Below are 18,704 nucleotides of genomic sequence, written 5' to 3'. Positions count from 1 at the left end.
TTGGGATTGGATACAGGACTGTATCGTTGTCACTGGAGGGGCAAAGGGGGTATGCGTTGGCATGAATTGTTGCCTTTGTTGAATACGGTAGTCAGGGGGGGGGGGGGGTGTGCCCGGATGTGGTGGTGATTCACCTAGGTGAAAACGACTTAGTGCAGTGCAAGGGGTTGGCTTTGGTCAAACAAATGAAGAGGGACCTGAGGGAAATCAAGCAGCAGTGGGCGGGGTGTCATGTGATCTTGTCTGAGTTTATCCCCAGGCGGGTGTGGAGGGGAGCGGAGCGCCCAGGAGCGATAGACAGGGCACGGAGGAAGATTAACCGGGAGATGAGGGAGTTCTGTGCCAGAGAAGGGGTGGGGAGAATGGAACATCCGGAGTTATGCTATGGAGCGGTGAATTTTTTCAGGGAGGATGGGGTCCACCTTTCCAGGTATGGCATGGAACTGTACATAGTGCAGTTGAAGGAGGCGCTGGATGGAGCTTTGGGGGTGCTCAGGTATCCCAAGAGGCAGGAGTCCTAGGAGGAGGTCGAAAGTCGTAAACGACTTCCGAGTGGCGTTTTTCCTAAGAGAAAGGGGGGCAATCACAGGAGGCCTGGGGCTGTATGGGCAGATGGGGAGCGGAGGTCAGTAAGGTCACTGAGGTCATTGCAGTTGGGGGTAGGTTGCTGAGCGGATGTGGACACTTTGTTGCATTGTTGGGGATACATTTAGGGGTGGGGGTGGGGGGGCTGTTAGGCAGTTGTTATTTAGCGAGCATTAGTTTTGTTCGGCACAGGCCAGGGGGTGTTGTATAGGTGCACCTGATTCCAATAAAGCGGCCTTTATCACTCTCATTTGGTGTCTGTGTCAGTGCTTCCCCCCCCCCCCACCTACTGGTGTGCCCCAAACGCCCATTTTACATTCAGTCGGGGCTCGCAGCAATACTCGAGTCCCGAGGGAGGGGGTTCTCACGGGGGAGGGGAGGGGGGCAGGGGAGGGGGGAGGGAGGTGAGATGGGGGGGGGGGCGGGGAGATGTAATAAATTTAAAAAAAACTTACTTGCCAGTGGCCAGGAGGTCCACGGCCTCTCTTCTATATAACACATTAACACATCCTAGATCGGGTGAGACAGTCCGTAGCACTGAAAAATTCATTAAATTACAATACAATTATTGTTATTTAGCCTCTTACCTGTCCACCTGATTCCCAATTGACACGGATGAAGAGGCTACTAGGAGGGAATTAGTTATAACTGGTGAGGTGACCCTCTCTGCGTCCAGCAGATCCTGGGGACGAGATGCGGCCGGCATGCCTCGAGGGGGGATCTGGGGGGTGTAAACACGGGAGGGGGGTGGAAGTTAATTTAATTAATAAAACTTAACAGGCATCTCCTCCGGTCCCGCGTCGCATCACGTCTCCTCTGCAACATGGTGGTGAAAGTAACTTCTCCCCGCTCTTTTCTTTTGCCACAACAGTAAATATTAACTGGATGCGACGGGGGGGGGGGGGGCGGGCGGCTGACCCTTGTATACTCTGTCCTGGCATTTGATAGGGCATGGGCGACCTTGCGCAAAACGCATCACCGCCCGAGCAGGAGCCTATCTTCAGACGCCTGCTCTTCACTGGGCATCCGCAGCATGCCTAATGGTTTGCAAATGTGAGTGAGGGGCAACGGTCCTCTCTCACATGCGCAGACCATCTTCTAGACTCCTGTTCGCCTCTCGCCTGCGTGCACTGTGCACATGAGCACTTTCACCCCGTGAAGCACAGACCGTCCGGGAATGTAAACAGACGAATTGTAAACTGTCAATTCGCCGGATTACATTCCTGTTCACCTGTTGCCCGATACTTTTGTGGGGCGCTGCCCCGACGCCCCTAATGGACCAGCCGCCACTCCATGTCAGCTGTGATGTGGGAAGCGTATCGTGGATTTATAGCTCACAATTTTATATATAGAGTAACACCCTAGCCACAAATATGCCACATAATCACTCCTGCAACTGGCATAAGTGGCCATTGCTCTGTGCACCTTAGAGAGAGGCCAAGGATTGGCCAGGGGAGGGGGTTTCCATCATGTACTGATCTACACAGGGCACAAACGCATGCACCCCCACTGACAGGCGTTGGTATATCCGTGAACCCCATCTAAGGGTACACGTCAGGGGGCGGGCGGTAGGTGCCAGCACTTGTTCACAGACACATGAATCATCCCCGGGGCCTTTATTTCAATTTCCTTCCCTGGCCAAAAAAACACGATACAAAAGAGCTTTAACGCGGCCCCCGGGGGCGGCCCCCATCCCCGAGACCACAGTGCAGCCGGCTGCACTCACAGTGGGAGCATTGTTAGTGCACAGAAAGGCCCTCTGAGGCTGTCAGAGGGGAGGGGATTATTGCGGGGGTGGGGGCTTGCGGACAGAGGTTGGCATTCGCAGTGTTGCTGCCCACCCAGCACCGGGCATGGCATCTGCCTTGAATAATCCTGCAGCTAAAGGATTCACCGAGGCCTGGCAGCAAAACCGGCCTATCACATCGAGACCGCCGACTGTTCGAGGCGAAATTAGGAACAGAAAACCGTCCAGATCGCACTAGATTTGGTGCCTGGAAATGTGACCTAGCTGAACCCCAAAATGGACATTCTTTGGCAAAAAGGCAAGTGCGAAACACAGGGGAGACCTCGGTCATGGAGAAAATTAACCCAAACTGCCCTAGATACAACGAGGCACATTCTAGCTATGGCATGGTGCCCAAATGTACTTAACATGGTGCCAAGGGGCCGGTTTCACATTCTCCCGCCTGCTCAGCACCTCTCCTTACAACCGGAACCGTATTTGGCATAGGAGGGTGTCATTCACAAATCGCGATATACCAGGGGAGTAGCTATCAATAGTGCAGCGGGAGCAGTGGCACCAGGGGTCACACGCACCCTCAATCAATATTTTTTTACTGCTATCCCAGCGGTTGTGGGGCCCATTTTCCCTACTCACGTTAGGGTTCACTACACTTTTGCTAGGGCACTGAATTATACAGCATGCCTGCTGTATTTAAGCATGTAAAATAAGCGGGGTTGCAGTTTAGTTTAGTAATGCCAACCTCACTTAGTCATACTTGCCCGTCACCAGCAAACAAGATCAATACAACGGCCTGGAGATGGGCCGATTGTGGCAAATGCACTTCCGAGCCTCACCTACTGACTTGTTTTTTTTTAGGTCGAAATTGGGCAAGGCGTGTGCTGCGAGATAGGTTGTATTGTTGTATGGCATAGAAGCTCCGCCCATCTTTTCAATTGGCTCCTGTTACTGCCTTGCGAAATCATTGCTTTTCATTTGTGAATAGGCTTATTAGTCCCTCCTTGGTACAGCCTTGTCTGCATTTGTAACCTCCCATAACAACTGGCCTTTTTATTTGTGTTGTTACACGATCGTCTTTATGTAGTCGGTGAGAACTATTTTCTATAATTGTGTTCCCCTATTCCAACCACGACACTGCAACACGCTGCACGCTTTTATATTAGTAATGTATTTATTTAAATGACAGTGCAGGCCGCTTTCACTTTAGCAGCAGCACTACAGAAGCTTTCTTAATTAAATGTTTATCGCTTTGGGTGAAAAGGCACCATAGCACTTTTACTTAAATGTTAGCCGTGCCCCATTCTTTAGACGATGCTCACTGTAACCTGAAAACGGCAAGCAGTGTCTAAAGAAAGGGCCGGGCCACCATTAAAGTGGCCTCACATTTGCGAGAGATAGAGCTATCGGCATTATAATTAACAATGCCTTTTATTTATGTGCTTTTAAAAACACATGAATAAAAGGCATTCTCATTTACAATGCTAATAGCTTAAACGCTCGCAAATGCAAGATCTATTGCATTGAAAATGCTTGTTTTTACTTGGGAGCAGGACACCCGCACATCATCTCAAGGTAAAGTATACAACCCCATTCCCCCATCACCTTGACACAGACAGGCATCATAACCCTGATATGTGGTTGGCCACAAGCTTGCTTAAAGGGGGCCTGTAGTAATCTACTTGCACAATTCTCAGTATGCTCTGCATGCCAAGAACTCCAGTGTAGAGCGCGGGGCCAGTGAAAAGGTTTCTGGACTGGCAGTTATCTTGAGGTTCGTGTCTTCCTGTGTACCAAAAAGTACGACTGAACTCTCTGTGTGGAGGCTACTACTTTGCAACACTGGCGACGAGGATGGGATATCCCACTGAATGATGTCACAATATGCCACAAAACCAGGCAAACAATAGGACTTATGGATTTCTGACTGCTAGGGGTGCAAGGAAAAGTGCCTTTCTCTCTTTTCACTGAATGGAGCCTATAAATCCAACAACTTCTACTGCTTTTCATCAACTCCAGTAGAACAATGTCAATTACAGCTCCAACCCCCACAAACTTCCAGGCAAGCTATCCCAGAGGATACTCAAAGCCAAAAACATAGCGATGCCTCTCAACTTAGCTTTGCTATTAGATAAGGAGGACAATGTCCCTGAAGCGTGAACCCCTTGACCCGGACAACCAGTACATGACATGACATTGCAAACTCCCTCTACCTCTGCCCCCGAAAACATCTAATCTCCGGTCTCTATGTTGCTCAGCAACCCAAGGACTGGAACAAGCCCTAACAGAAGGTAATCATGCGTCTCCAACAGGCTACTAAAGTGGCCTTTAAAACTGACTCCTCAACAGCAATGGCACTCCTATCTCCTCACTAGTGGCCTTTAAGACAGTTGGTCTCAGCAGCAACGGCATCCATAGGAAAGACCACAAAAGCCTAATAAAGCAATGTACTAGCCCCAGAAGAACCCCTCGGATCAGTCAAACAAAACACAAGCCATGTGCTTGGACACACTGCATCTCTAAAGGTTGAAAGCCCTTCAGTTTAGACCCACACCTTCAAATACAGTCTGATAATAGCAAGTAGGCAAACAAGTTGGTCATCAGACAGAAGCTTTTAATGCACCCCGAACACCCTCTGTGACAACAATTTGTCGTTTTTTAGGAAGAGAGAAAGTTAGACCTGATTTTTAATTAATAATTAAAAACTATTTAGTGATATGAATAATTTGCAACCTAAATTAATTTGTTCCGTTTTACGTAACTGTGCTTATCTTAGCATGGACAAACTAGGCCAAAACACAGTGTTTTAATTTCTCATCGATTCCACACATGCTAAATGTGCAATGAAATAATAATGCATGTAATAACTATTTTAACCCTGCTTGCTCTCTATGTATTAAAATGTTGTTTTGTGTAGTCTCTGGAGGAAGCTTTCCTCTTAAACATTTCCATGTCTTTTGTTTCATAAGTCTATCAGTGTAATATATGGAAGTATATTTGTACTATCAAATCCGATAATGCTAGGGCAAATGGGCTAATTATAATTAATTCAGGAGCTGGTGTTCGGTATTGTTGCATTTTATTCTGTATTGTGATTTGTTGACCCTCTAAGATTTTTCTCACTTCATGCCAACTGTGTATTTTACTATAAAAGAGCACTCACTTTGGAGGTGAGCCAGAGTTGACTTCCTGCCGGTTAGAGAGTAGATTCACATCGATTTATTGCATGCTCTGGACTTAGAAGCATTTACAATTCTATTGAGGAAGACACCAAGTCAGATTTTATGCTGTATTTCCGATTTCTGCAATTTATTTGAACCTTATGCTAAATCGTTGTATATGATTTGATATGAATTTTGACAGACTTTTTTAGAATAATCATATTTTGGCTTATGCAATGAATGTTCATTTTGAATAAACTTTCATGGATTCTACCTTATCTCTAGTCTAAAGAAGGCTTATTTAATTGACTATGCTACTGGATATTCTGACGATCTAATTCACAGTGTTGTGTATAGGAAAACAAGAGCCACTCTACTAACATGGAACCAGGGTATCTATTATATAACGAGGAACTGTGGTTTCTGTAGACAATGTGTGTAATAAATGATAGTAGTTAGCTCAATGGCAGTATTCATGGCACAGAGATGTCGGAGAGAGAAAAGAAACCATATACAACAAGACATTTACAAATATTATCTTTTTATGTAAATGCATAATCAATTAATCAAGATATGTGTGTGGTGTCCTAAGTGAACATAAAACCTACATATGAAAAAGGGGACAATTTGTGACATACAATAGGTTTCAAGGATATAAAAACCGACCACAACATACATATTCAGTAGGTAGTCCCAGCCTTCTAGTACAATGGTAGGGGCTGGGGAATTCTTCGTTTTCAGATTTGTGTCGACAGCGTTTCAACCCCACCATCAATAGGGGGTCTCTTCAGGACCCAACTTGGAGGGTCACCTAAAATTTGTGAATTAACTGTCAGAGTGTAAAGTGCACACCACAAGGCAGTGTGTTCAGAGAAGGTACTCACATGGGACCCAGCTGGGCACCCTGTGAGGGAAGGGTGCTGACAGTCCTTTCGGCGTATTGTGCGATATTAAACGTCCGTAATGTAGGAGTCACAACAATCTGTGTTATGGATGTTTATCTACGGACGGAGTCTGACTTCGGCTGTCTTCTTTGATTGTACTCCGTAACTTCGGATTATTAATGAGGAGGACTACGGAGACCTCATTTACAGCATACGCAAGAGGATTTTCTCAAGCTCTGCTAAATTGGATAAACATCCATAACACAGATTGTCGTGTCTCCTACGTTACGGACGTTTAATATCACACAATACGCCGAAAGAACTGTCAGCCACCCTTCCTCTCACAGGGTGCCCGGCTGGGCCCCATGTGAGTACCTTCTCTGAACACACTTCCTTGTGGTGTGCACTTTATACTCTGACAGTTAATTCACAAACATTCAGATGTCCCTCCCTGTTAGGTCCTGAAGAGACCCCCTATTGATGGTGGGGTCAAAACACCGTCGACACAAATCTGAAAATGAGCCATTCCCCAGCCCGTACACCATTGTACTAGAAGGCTGCGAGTACCTACTGAATATAAGTAGGTTCTATGTTCACTTGGGACACTATGCACATTTCTTGATTAATTTGATTACGCATTTAGATAAACAGGTAATGTTCATAAATGTCTTGTTGTATACGGTTTCTTTTCTCTCGCCGACATCTGTGTCCATGAATACTGCCACTGAGCTAACTACTAACATATTACACACATTGTCCACAGGAACCACTGCTCCTAAATTTATAATGTGGCACATTTCCTCATACGTTCTTGAGGACACCACTCTAGATCCTGCCTAGGCACTTTCTTTAGATTACCGGATATGATAACTTTAACACCGCCACTATATCAAAATGCAATGAGTTCCAAGGCAGAGCTGTTATACTTTCTAAAACAAACAACTTTCCTCCAGAGAGTGTCTGATGGAGATTTGGAGACAAAAAACATGGTTTTGGGGTGTCTCTCCAGGATACAAGATACCAGCATTTACTCTCTTTCCAAAATGATCTTGTGCCCCTTTCCTTATAGAAATATCACCCTTTAAGATGTCTTTCAAAAACACTCATACGTTGACTAATGTGTGCTGCAGCTATGACACTTTCCAACATTAAACCGAATGATGGAAATATATCTATTTAAAAAAATTAAAAAACAGAAAAAGAAAATTTTTCATTTACAAAGCCATCATACTGCCAGTATTCTTTTTGCAACTGTGTGGATAAAACCAAAGAGGAAACAAGTGCCACCTACCGGGTCCACGGATACTCTGCGGTTCTTGTTTGAAATAGCATTTTTCCGGGTGACAGGCCGAGGGGTGTAGGTCCGTGGAGGCACTTGTGGGGGCATGGTCTTACTCCGTGCCACAGGCTTCCCAGGGGTATCCTTCTCAAAGATGCTCTTGCTATCCTTCCAGCCCTGCGTGGCCTGCCGCAGCATCTCCGCATCATATGTGGATTTCAGATTCAGCTTCATGATGGCATCGTTGATGCCATCATAGTTCATGAGTCGCAGGTCTTCCTCCTCAGAGATACGGCGGTCCAGCAGTTTCCCAGAAGAGCCATTTTGCTCTGAGCTGTACACATTGATGTCCTTGGGTTGGGAGCTCTTGTAGGGTATTGGAGAACTTCGGCGGGGTGGTGGGGAGCACTTAATCTCTAAAGAACTCCGCGTTGAAGTGCGAGGCGGCAGAGGAGGAGGTGACAGCTTCCCAGGCAAGGTGCCATCTTGGGGTGTGTGCTTCTCCCCTGGGCTATCGTAGATGTACACATAGTCACTGGAAGGCTCCTTGCCCCAGGACTGGAAAGGAGGGTCTGAGAGCCTTGAAGAGTTACCTGTCACCTTGCCGATGACCCCGGAGTCTTCCAGCATGGAGTTATAGTTAAGGGTGGGGTCAGAACCAGAGAGGCCTCGAGTGATTTTCATTCCCTTGCAGTTGGTCTTCACAGATTTGTACTCCAAGACTGGGTCATCCCAAGAGATGAGGGAATGTTCTGCATTCTGCTTACCCCTGCCCTCCTCGTGGTGGTGCTTGTCCTGGCGGAGTCGAGACAGGGCGTCGTACTCCATCTGCAGTGCTTCGGCCAGGACCAGCTCCTTGCGACTGATGCCCAAGGACTCCAAGGTTTGCCATTGCTCTCCGCTGCCTTGGGTGGTGGACATCTCTCGCCACGGTGAAGCCCAATGCCAGGGATGGCGGAGGGACGGTGGCTACTGCCGGAGACGGTCAGGATTTAGGAGTAACAGTAGCATTGAGACAGGTGGAGTCTCCTGTGAGGGGAAGACATTAAAGTCATTATTGAACATCTCCGCAGCAGACATTTACTACCAAGTGAGCACTGCAGACAGTCATTACAAGTGAACCTCGACAACAGACATTTATTACAACCTGGGCAATGCAGAAATTCATTATAAGTGAATCTCGACAACAGGCATTTATTACAAACTGGGCAATGCAGAAATTCATAACAAGTGAACCTCTGCAGCAGACATTTATTACAGACCAAGCACTGCATAAAGTCATTAAAAGTGAACATCGGCGGCAGACATTTATTACAGACTAGGCACTACAGGCATTAACATAGGAACCGTGGACTGAGCACAGGTCATTATGGAGCACGTTAACCCTACGCTCCTCCCTATAATCAAGGTGTCTGGAGGAAAATCCTGACAGGGTGGTTAGCAGGGAGTGTACCGAGCACTTTCTGCAAACCGTCGCCACCAGCAGCAGGACATGCAGGTGGCTGCAAATATGCACCCAATGCATCAGGCACGGCGAGCAGCGCGAGCCCAGAGAAGGCGCCAAGCTTAAGGCATCTATCGCCAACATTAAACAGATCGGCAGTCAGCAACATCAGTGAAGTAATTTTGCATTACACGTGCATATAACACCGTCCAGCGGCAGCAACTGCTCAAAAAGCAAAATAAGCTAACACTGCATGAAGAGACCAAAATGTGACAGAAACAAATGGAAGGGAGAGTCTAAATGGGATTAGAGAAAGGCAAGAAAGAAATGTAAACGCGAAACGGCGAGAAAAGTCACCAAAGAGAAGACTGAGGAAAACAAGTAAACGAAAAACAGACAAGCAAGTGAAATAAAAATACTAAAATGGAGAAGGCTAAAAAAGGAGGATTAAGGAAACCAAAACATACACATAAAACACTGCACAACTCACTGTCCGGCGACATGCAGCCCCTCCATCTTTCCTAAAACTACCACAAGCAGGAGGCAGCGGAGCTCCCTGCCCACCCCTTCCTCCTCCATCACCCCCCCCCCCCCCCCCCCCAAGGACGCACCTGCAGTGCCGCCCCTCCCTGGCCGCAGGCAGGAGCTCGCCTGGCAGAAGGCGGGTAGGCTGGAGGGGACATACGTTCTCCCAGACTGTACCCAACCAATGGCTGACGCCCAAGAATGGGACTAGATTGGATGCTTTGGGGGAACATTGGAGCCGCCTTGCTGACGGCATGTGGGGCGGCTGCCTGCCCGTCACCTGGCGGCAGGTGTTCAGGATGCAGTTGCCCTCTTCTCTTCCTCACAGCAGGTGCACAGGTGAGAGGCGATGCTCTCACCCCTCCTCCTTCAGCAGCAGGTGCATGTGATACACCCTGCGCTGTTATCTCGTTAGTTAGGGCTCGGTGCCATGTCTTGTGGCACTTGGTGCCAGCTGTCTCCGCTTTGACCACACCTTGCTTGCACTGATCCAGAGCACAGCAGCGTCGCCTCCTTCCTCAGACAAAGAGTGGTCATTTGTTCATGTCTGAGGTTCTGAAGGGCAGGCAGACGCTGCCACTTAACTCCAGGCCCATTTAATCCTATGTTCTCGTTTGACTAGATCACTTTGGTTCTAAGCGCTGTAAAACATGAGATAGGTGTAAAATCCCATAGAGGTGTGTTCTTTCATTCGAATGTGGCTATTCTAACTCCGTTTGCACAAACAAACTCATTTACAGATAATGAAGATCGCTCTAAAGATATGTTTTAAGAGATTCTTTCTTATAGTTGCTTTTTACGATTATTTTTATAACTTAAAAAATACCTATCTTTGCGATTTTCTCATTACTTTCTACCAACCTTGGCAAATATATATTTCGCCATGCCAGTAAACTACCGATGTGGTGGCAATCCTGGCACAAATAGGGTGATCCCCTCAAAAAGACCTGAACACGCGCCTCGACGGAGGCTGATGGGTGTTTCGGGTTGTTTTTGTACTCTTATCCTTCCCACCTTAAACCAGGGATCAGCCACAGGTTGATGGTTCCATAATGCCATAGGACGTTCCCGTTGACAGAGTTACATGAGGTTCACGTAGCCTTGGCACCTTGGGTCAGGAAGGCCGAGGAAAGACTTCTTAGAGGCCTGTGCACCGTGTATAGGTTGTGAAGGACCTCTCTGACTTGTGAGATGTTTGGTTGGTCAGAGGGCAGAGGAGCCTCTTGTGCCGGAAGAGGTTGAATTTCCATTAAAGGGAGGATAAGCACACATTGCTGGACCCTTAAACCCTACCAGGATCTCAGGCAGGCATCAAGGTTTTTTATTTTGTTTTGGTAGAACCTGCCACCGGATAGCCCTCATGCGCAATCCCTGCAAGCAGGATCCAATGTAAGGACCATGTCTCAGTTCAGATTCCAGCTACATAGTTACTCCTAGTTTCAGACTCTGGGTGGTCTCTCACTAGTAGACGTTTAGCGGAAGGAGGTTACATCTGTGCGGCCCGACTCTGCGGCTCTTGTATGGAAAAGAGAAGTTGCCTTTCAGCTTCTCAGCAAGAATTTTCCTGTACGACCATCCTATTTCTCTCCTTCTGTGCCTCTTATGGCATTTCAATGCGAGGTGCCAGACCTTCAGCTAGTACTGACCTACAGCCTGCTTCGTATTGCATTCTGTAACCTTCAGTTTCATTTCTTCAAAATGTATTCAAAACAGTCTATTGATTTCTAACGCATTAACATCGATGTACGAAAATTACAAACAAATACAAAAATTAGGAAAAACTATATTGTGAAATAAAACATTATGAAGACTGTAGAAGAAAGCAAAAAGAACAAGATCCTTAAATAAACTGAATTAAAGAAAATTGCAATGGCTTTCTGACAAAAGCATCCCTAGGTGACGACCACGTAAGAGACGACAGTTGAAATATGAAGACGCAATATGTAACCATGTTTATCCAAATTAATCTCTTCCCACAAAGTAAGCCAAGAAAGCCTGTGCGGAATGGTAAGCATTTAGAAAGATGCAAAATAACATTTGTACAGCAGCAATGTTATTGTATACCTCTCAGGGAGCAGTAAATGTACAGAAAAACACGTTTTTAGCTCTTTACAGTACTGATCCAATCTCATTTCATGCCTAAGGCAGCATGCACATTTGTTCTGAATGAAGGGCCTGTGTGCGACGCATGCACATTTGTTCTGAATGTAGGGCCTGTGTGCGACACGTGCACATTTATTCTGATTCTGAATGAAGGGCCTGTGTGTGACACTGCCATTCGGTTTTCGTTTCTGTCCCGGGATCTTCGGGAGGCTTTCATGGCAGGTCTGGAAGCTCTGCTTTCAATGCAAGCTGCTTCACACACACTAGCACCATGTATCACACAGGAATAGCCAGCATCCAAGGGAGGCGTGCAGTGAGAAAAGACAGAAAACTATGAGTGCTAAGTATGCGGCCAGATTTTATTTGAAAGATGTCGATGCTTCAAGGCCTGACCATGAGCAGCCTCGTCTCCACGACGCACTGGAGTGAAAATGTATGTTCTGCTCAAAAATTCGGCTAGTCAAAGGGGTTTCGTCCCTGGCATCTCTGTGGCATTTACCTTCCATCTTGTGAAAGACATCAACTTTTAGTCTAAAATGTTAGGATACTTATTGGATGCTGGCTATCTCGTGATTAGATTTTGGTAAACGCTCTAAGAGGGTGAATAAAGCGTGCACGGTTTTTACTGCAACAAAAAGGGTATATTTAGGAAATAGGATCCAGTTTGAAGAAAAAAAAAAAAGAGGGCCGCAGGCTGAAAATCAAATAACGATGAAGGCAGCCAAGAAGGCTAGAATATCTGTCTATTCTTCTGTTCTCGCAGGTAGGCCAGCTGCTCGGATGTGTGGACAGCCCCAGGCAGGCGCGCGGCACTCTCTGGAAACCCGGAGCCTGCTAAGTACCGCCCCCTACTTCACCGAACAGCTGGCGGGAGCGTGGGAACCATGCGGGCCTCGGCCCTAGACCAGCCCTCGATGGCATGTCAGATACATCACTGCACCTCCTGCTCAATGACGTCAAGGACACGAGAGGGATGGAGAGGTAGTGGGTGGAAGCCACTCTCCACTCACCCATCACTACAGCCCCTGCTCAATGACATGTGAAGGTCACGGAAGGGACGGAGAGGAGCCCACACCCCCCTCGCCCATCACCGCAGCCCCTTCACTCCCCTCGATCTTCTCTGCATCCTCGGCTCAATGACGTGAAGCAACTAGACCCGAACTGGGTGGGGGGGAGGGCTAATACTCCCAGCCAGGGCTGGCCCTAGCACTGGTCATACACGGTGTAACACTGCAGTCTTTTTTTGGCGCACCCTCCCCCATTTCCTCCTTCTCTATGAATTCCTTCACCACTACTCACTAACAATGCACCTCAACTCTCTATAGCACCCCTTTGGCAAACATTTTTTTTTTTTAGAGCTACTCATAGTTTACTCACACTCAGTTCTGTGAGCTGCATGATACACGTTCTGTGTAGCAGGCACATTAACCCTCTGCGCTGTGTGGGTGGCAGCTGTGCCCATGTGAGTGCACGGTGAGAGATGTGACAGTGTGAGAGTAGGGTAAGAGGAGTGACCGCAGGGTGAGTGAGGTGAACATATGAATTTGAGTGCGGATGCAAGTGCAGAGTGGGACGAATGAATGAATGCATGGTTAATGATGGGCTGGTTTGGGTGAGATTGCAGATTGAGCAATGAGGGGGACAGGCGAGTCAAGTGTCACATGAGTGAAGTGTGGGTAATGTGCTCGGGTGACTGTAGGGTGAGGTATAGGTTGAACAGTGCAAGTGCACTGTGAGTGCAGAGTGATTACCGTGAGTGCAGAGTGATTACCGTGAGTGCAGGGTGAACGGGTGAATGGTGTGAGTGCATGTTGATCAGTGTGAGTGAATTGGGATCACTGTGAGTGCAGCGTAAGCGTGAGTTGAAGGGTGACAATGAGGAGCGAGGTGTCTGAATGCAGTGTGCATTTCCAAACACTTGAAATAACTCGGCATGTTATTGACGGTGGTGTAGGGTTTTAGATATAAGTTAAACCATTGCTCTTATGGCATTAATCTGGGAACAAGGATAGTGGAAATAAATAATGTGCTAATCCTATAACAAACCTCCAGTCTTCTGATTAGGGTTGCCAGCTCATTATTTTGATGTACCAGCCGGTACAAAAATAAGCAGTCACCTAATGCGGTATTTTCAGCACTTATCTGTGTATACTTCGAACGGCAAATATAACTAGAAAGCACTGATCATTAAAGTGAAGAAAGAAAGAAAAGTCACATTACAAATGAATACATACCTTTTGATTTATAACCCTATTTAGTGCCCAGAAAAGGCCTTGGCAGGCTCTTTAAACAACACATGACTGGCATTTTTGTTTTGCCAACCCTACTTTATATTTATTTTCATGAAATGCATTCTCACACTACTGCAGTAAATGTAAAATACAAATGTAAGGAATAGGCGGAGTGGGGGCCCAGGGGGTACAGGACCAGAAGGAAAACTAAGCCTCTGTGACCAGTTTACAAAGGTATGTAAATATGCAAATGGTCTTTAAAGACCTGTGAAAACCTCGGGCACACTGGAGATAAGACTTCTGCCCAGCCGAGCCCACAGCAGCTCGAGCTGCAGCAGCCTAGGCTGAAGCCCTTTTAGCACTATGGGCGTTGCACATCTAGTTCAGGGACATACAGGGGTAGAGGTGGAGGCTGGTGGACACTGCGCTCACCTATCACTGACACTCCTGCTTCATAACTTGCCAGCTCTCAGGGATAGAGCAGGGATGGAGAGGTGGTGGCTGGAGGCCACACTCTAGCTCATTCTCAATGACATTTCAGGGACACTGAAGGTATGGCGCGGAGCAGGGTTGGCTGGAGCCCAGACACCTTTTTGCTCATTGACATTCCATGGGTTGGAGACACGGAGTGATGGCTAGGGACCATACTCCCCTCGCTCATCACAGCAGCCCCGGCTCAATGACATGTCAGGGACACGGGAGGGCTTGCAATGGCTGGAGCACACACTCTTCTCGTCAATCGCTGCAGCACCTGCTCAACGACATGCCACGGCTCAAGGACACCAAAGTGATGGAGAAGTGATGGGGGCCCTCCCCGAGCCAGCACTAGGGCACCCTCTCCACAATGATAGGTCAAGGTTCAGTGGCATAATTGGTAGATGCATATTGGCTGCAGTCCAGACTCTATGACCCCCCGCTAGAGCACTTGTTCAATGGAATATCACAGCTCTAGCACCTACAAGGCATTGATGAATGCTGAATGCAAATTTACACCCACCCCGACTCCATGATATCCATTTTATGCACTGTTTTTGTAAAGCCCTAAAATGCACCTTGAAGTAGCCTCTAACTACTTTTAGGTTAGAATATGGAGAGAGGAAAACATACACAGGATTGTGGAATCCATTAAGGACAGTGTACATGGATAGTAGCCCTTGGGGGGGCGTGGCTTGGATGCCGGGGAGATAGGCAGCGTGAGCCCGGAGCTCCGCGCCTGATCCCGGCTAAAATCCTGCTACAAGGCACGTAATCCAGCGGCCGAGAGATGTCCTGCTTGAAGGGTGCGTCGGAGGGGCGACGAGACCCCAGGGCTTGAGCTAAAACTCACTCTAAAGCTTAGAAACCCACCCGACGGACCGATCGAGAATCCAGCCGCTTCGACCCAAGATGGCGGGCGATGCATGGAGCCGGCGCAGTTGAACACCGGAAGATTACAGTGATCCCCTCTCCGGATGCACCGACCGGGTGAGGGACACCACTGGACGTTCTCCCAGGCGCCTACAGCGGAGGAGGTCGCTCATAGCATCCCCCGACGTTAATGGGGAGACACCGGTCGGAGGCAGCCGGGCATCCCCATAAGCATACACAAGATGGCGGCGGCCCAGAGAATCGGAAGATGAAGAGCCTGGAGAACGGGAGGACCGAGAAACCAGAGTACGGTGCTCGCGCTGCACAGAACCCGCTGGCGAGGGAAGGGATCCGCCTGACTGCAGGGAGAAACGACCTGCCCAGCTTTTACTAGCAGGAGTGTCGGCAGGCAGCGGAAGAGAGTCGTCTATTGCGAGCAGCCCGGATCCAGGGGGTGAAGAGTTGCGCTCTCCTGGCGCTGTGCGGGCTGCAGTGACCGGAGAGCGATAGACGCTGTAGTGAGGTTGGAGGCATACTGAGTCCTGTGTATAAGGGGTCATACTAACGGAATCACCACTAACCAACGACCGAAGCAGGCGACAGGGGCGCAGCCCGAGGGGGACACGGGTGGAACGGAGCCTAAGTGCGGACACACGCCTCCTGAGGGAACCTGGGGACGGCTGAAGCTCAGTGGGGACCCCGATCCAGAGACGGGGAGCTACATTGGAGACGGCTCCCCAAGCTAGGATGGGATAGCACCGATAGGTTTGGAGGGCCGAGAGAGCTATAGAGGGGGCACCGACAGGAGCGGCCATTTCCAGCCCGAGGCTTCAACATACGCCGGAGCTGGGCAAAGTAGCGCACTGGTAGGGCTGGGGGAATCCCAATTTCCTGGCGGAGCGCAGGCCTGGCAACGGCTGACAGGAGTCCTGATGCACCATAGATGTCCAGACCATGCAGGATTGTGCTGGTGTCGTAAGGGCCCCCCCCGACCTGGTTACTGCCACGCAACGGGCGTTGCCCGGAGACTGTGACATTGAGAGCTAGTCGGAACTGTGCTCCCATCGGAACGGTTCACAGAAGGGTGGCTGAGCCTGCACCCACGAACAGTGAGAGAGTCCCCCTCCCCAATTTTGGGTTGGCAAGGAGAGAAGTCGCCGACAGACAGCCAAAGCGAGATGGGGAAGCCCAAAGGAAAAGGGGAAGGAGCCACTGGCTCTGAGACAGCTGACGGCTGACAGCACGGAGCAGGGCCCTACGGAATTACAACAAATGCAAGATCGAATATTGGAAGCTATCACGGCCACGAAAGAAGCTCTACGACAAGACATCGCTCAAGTAGCCATGGGATTGGGGCTCCTGCGAGCGGATCACGATAAATTAAAGGACAGGGTCAAGAGCACGGAGGTCACTCTGCAAGAAATAGTGCCAGAGCATAAATCTATGGAAGGACGGTTGGGCGATGCTCTAGACCGAATACTAGCGCTGGAACGGCGAGCGGAGGACGCTGAAAATCGTAGTAGGCGCAACAACGTACGCTTGGTTGGTCTTCCGGAGAAAAAGGAGGGAGACGACATGGTGGGATATCTGGATAACTGGTTACGGACAGATGTGGCGCCGGAGGGGCTTTCACCTTTCTTCACGCTGGAACGGGCGCACCGGGTCCCGGCCAGACCACCTGCCCCAGGCCAACCGCCCCGTCCGGTGGTGATAAAACTCTTGCATTATAAGGACAGGGACTGGCTGCTGCAAAGGGCCAGAGAAGCGGGCCCCTTCCAGGTGGATAATAACAACGTGACAATGTTCCCGGACTTCACATTTGAAACCCAGAAACTGCGGGCCTCCTTTTTGTCACTCAAGCGTGAACTGCGTGTGGAGGGCATAAAGTATTCACTCCTCTTTCCGGCCAAGCTTAGAGTTATGGCGGATGACAAAACACTCTTCTTTCCCACTTCAGCAGATGCCTGGGCGTGGTGGGATACTTATAAGGCCGGAACAGATGGAGCACAGATCAGAGCCGAGGAAGATAAGCAGAGACAGCCGACCCAAAAATCACAGCGACTCCGGAAGCGCCGACAGAGAACTAAGAAGCCGACGGCATCGCAAACGGAGGAGGAGAGGAGGGCAGCACTACAGGCGGTGGTGGACTTATCGGGAACGGTGCGTACTCAGTCATGTAAGGGCTCGGACTCTGAGGGCCACGCCACAGGCTCGGTAACGGACCTCTCCGAGCTTGGTTGTGCCAGGGGCCCAGTGGTGACACCACAAACATCGGAGGAAATTATAGAAGCTTGAGAGGGAAAGCGTACAGAACTATTTATGCGAAGTCCCTGGGGGGACCGAGGCCCCTCGATGCAAAAGACAATGGCGAAGGAAATCGGAAATTCGTGAGTGATTATGGGGAATTGTGGGGCGGGGGATGGGGTTGGAGTGGCCACTCTCGGAGTCGTGTCACACCCAGCTGGCCCATAAGGCCACCGTAGTGGAGACTGCGGAGTAAAGGGGAAGCGATTGGGAAAGTTTACCCTTTGTTGAAGTTTGGATGGGAGCTGCTTTAGTAAAGTTGGGTCCTGTTCTGGGGGGGAGGATGCAGAGAGTAGTTGGGGGGGCTCGAGGGGAGTGGGATTTGGGGATTTGTTGTATGGGAGGGGGGATGAGTTGGGAGGGAGCCACCATAAGCGCCTGGACGCAAACTGTTAACACTGTGAATTGGTTAACAAGAGACAATGGCTAGCTCTGGAGTGCTGAAATGTGTGACCTGGAATGTGCGGGGGCTGCACACTATGGCGAGAAGGCACAAGGCGCATGCTTACTTAGTTCGCAGAGGAGTTCAGATAGCACTATTACAGGAAACACACCTAACAAAACAGGAGGGCATAGCGCTACAGCGAAGGTGGAGAGGGCAACTGTTCAACACCACATACTCTGCATTTGCAAGGGGGGGCGATGATATGGATCCGAGCGGGGGTTCCCTTCCAAGTGACTAGGCAAGTAATAGACCCAGAGGGCAGATTTGTGGCCATAGCGGGGAAACTTAGGGGCCGGGACATAACACTATGTAGCGTGTATGCACCCAATATTGATCAATCAGCCTTTTTGACGAAGCTTTCGGGCACAATGGCGAGCTACTTAGCAGGCCCCATCATTATGTGAGGAGATTTTAATTCCGTGGCAGACACTACGTGAGACAGGTCTCACCCACCACTGGGGGCATCGCCAGTGCATAGACTGGCGAAGCGTAGGCTCGAATGGCAGGAGAGATGGAATTGGTGGACGCTTGGAGGGCGCTGCACCCAACAGTGAGAGATTATTCATATTACTCTAGTCTGCACAATCTGCACGTCCGATTGGACGTGTTTTTGTGCTCCTCGCTCGTAATTTCTACTGTGGCAAACGCTGAGTAC

At 49.0% G+C, this 18,704-nt stretch overlaps 1 protein-coding gene across 2 annotated transcripts in view; it reads right to left on the bottom strand.

The window, feature by feature from the left end:
- PIK3C2B (phosphatidylinositol-4-phosphate 3-kinase catalytic subunit type 2 beta) overlaps nt 1-18,704 on the bottom strand; it is a 463,326-nt gene that overhangs the window by 325,907 nt on the left and 118,715 nt on the right. For both annotated transcript variants that reach the window (XM_078644643.1, XM_078644644.1), the window contains exon 2: nt 7,663-8,679. In XM_078644643.1, coding sequence (XP_078500769.1) covers nt 7,663-8,571 — 909 coding nt within the window. In that variant the 5' untranslated portion in view covers nt 8,572-8,679. The remainder of the gene's footprint in view (nt 1-7,662; nt 8,680-18,704) is intronic.

The sequence above is a fragment of the Lissotriton helveticus genome, chromosome 5_1 (genome assembly GCF_964261635.1).
Source record: "Lissotriton helveticus chromosome 5_1, aLisHel1.1, whole genome shotgun sequence".
Lineage (NCBI taxonomy): Eukaryota > Metazoa > Chordata > Amphibia > Caudata > Salamandridae > Lissotriton > Lissotriton helveticus.
This window is presented reverse-complemented; position numbering and strand designations above follow the sequence as displayed.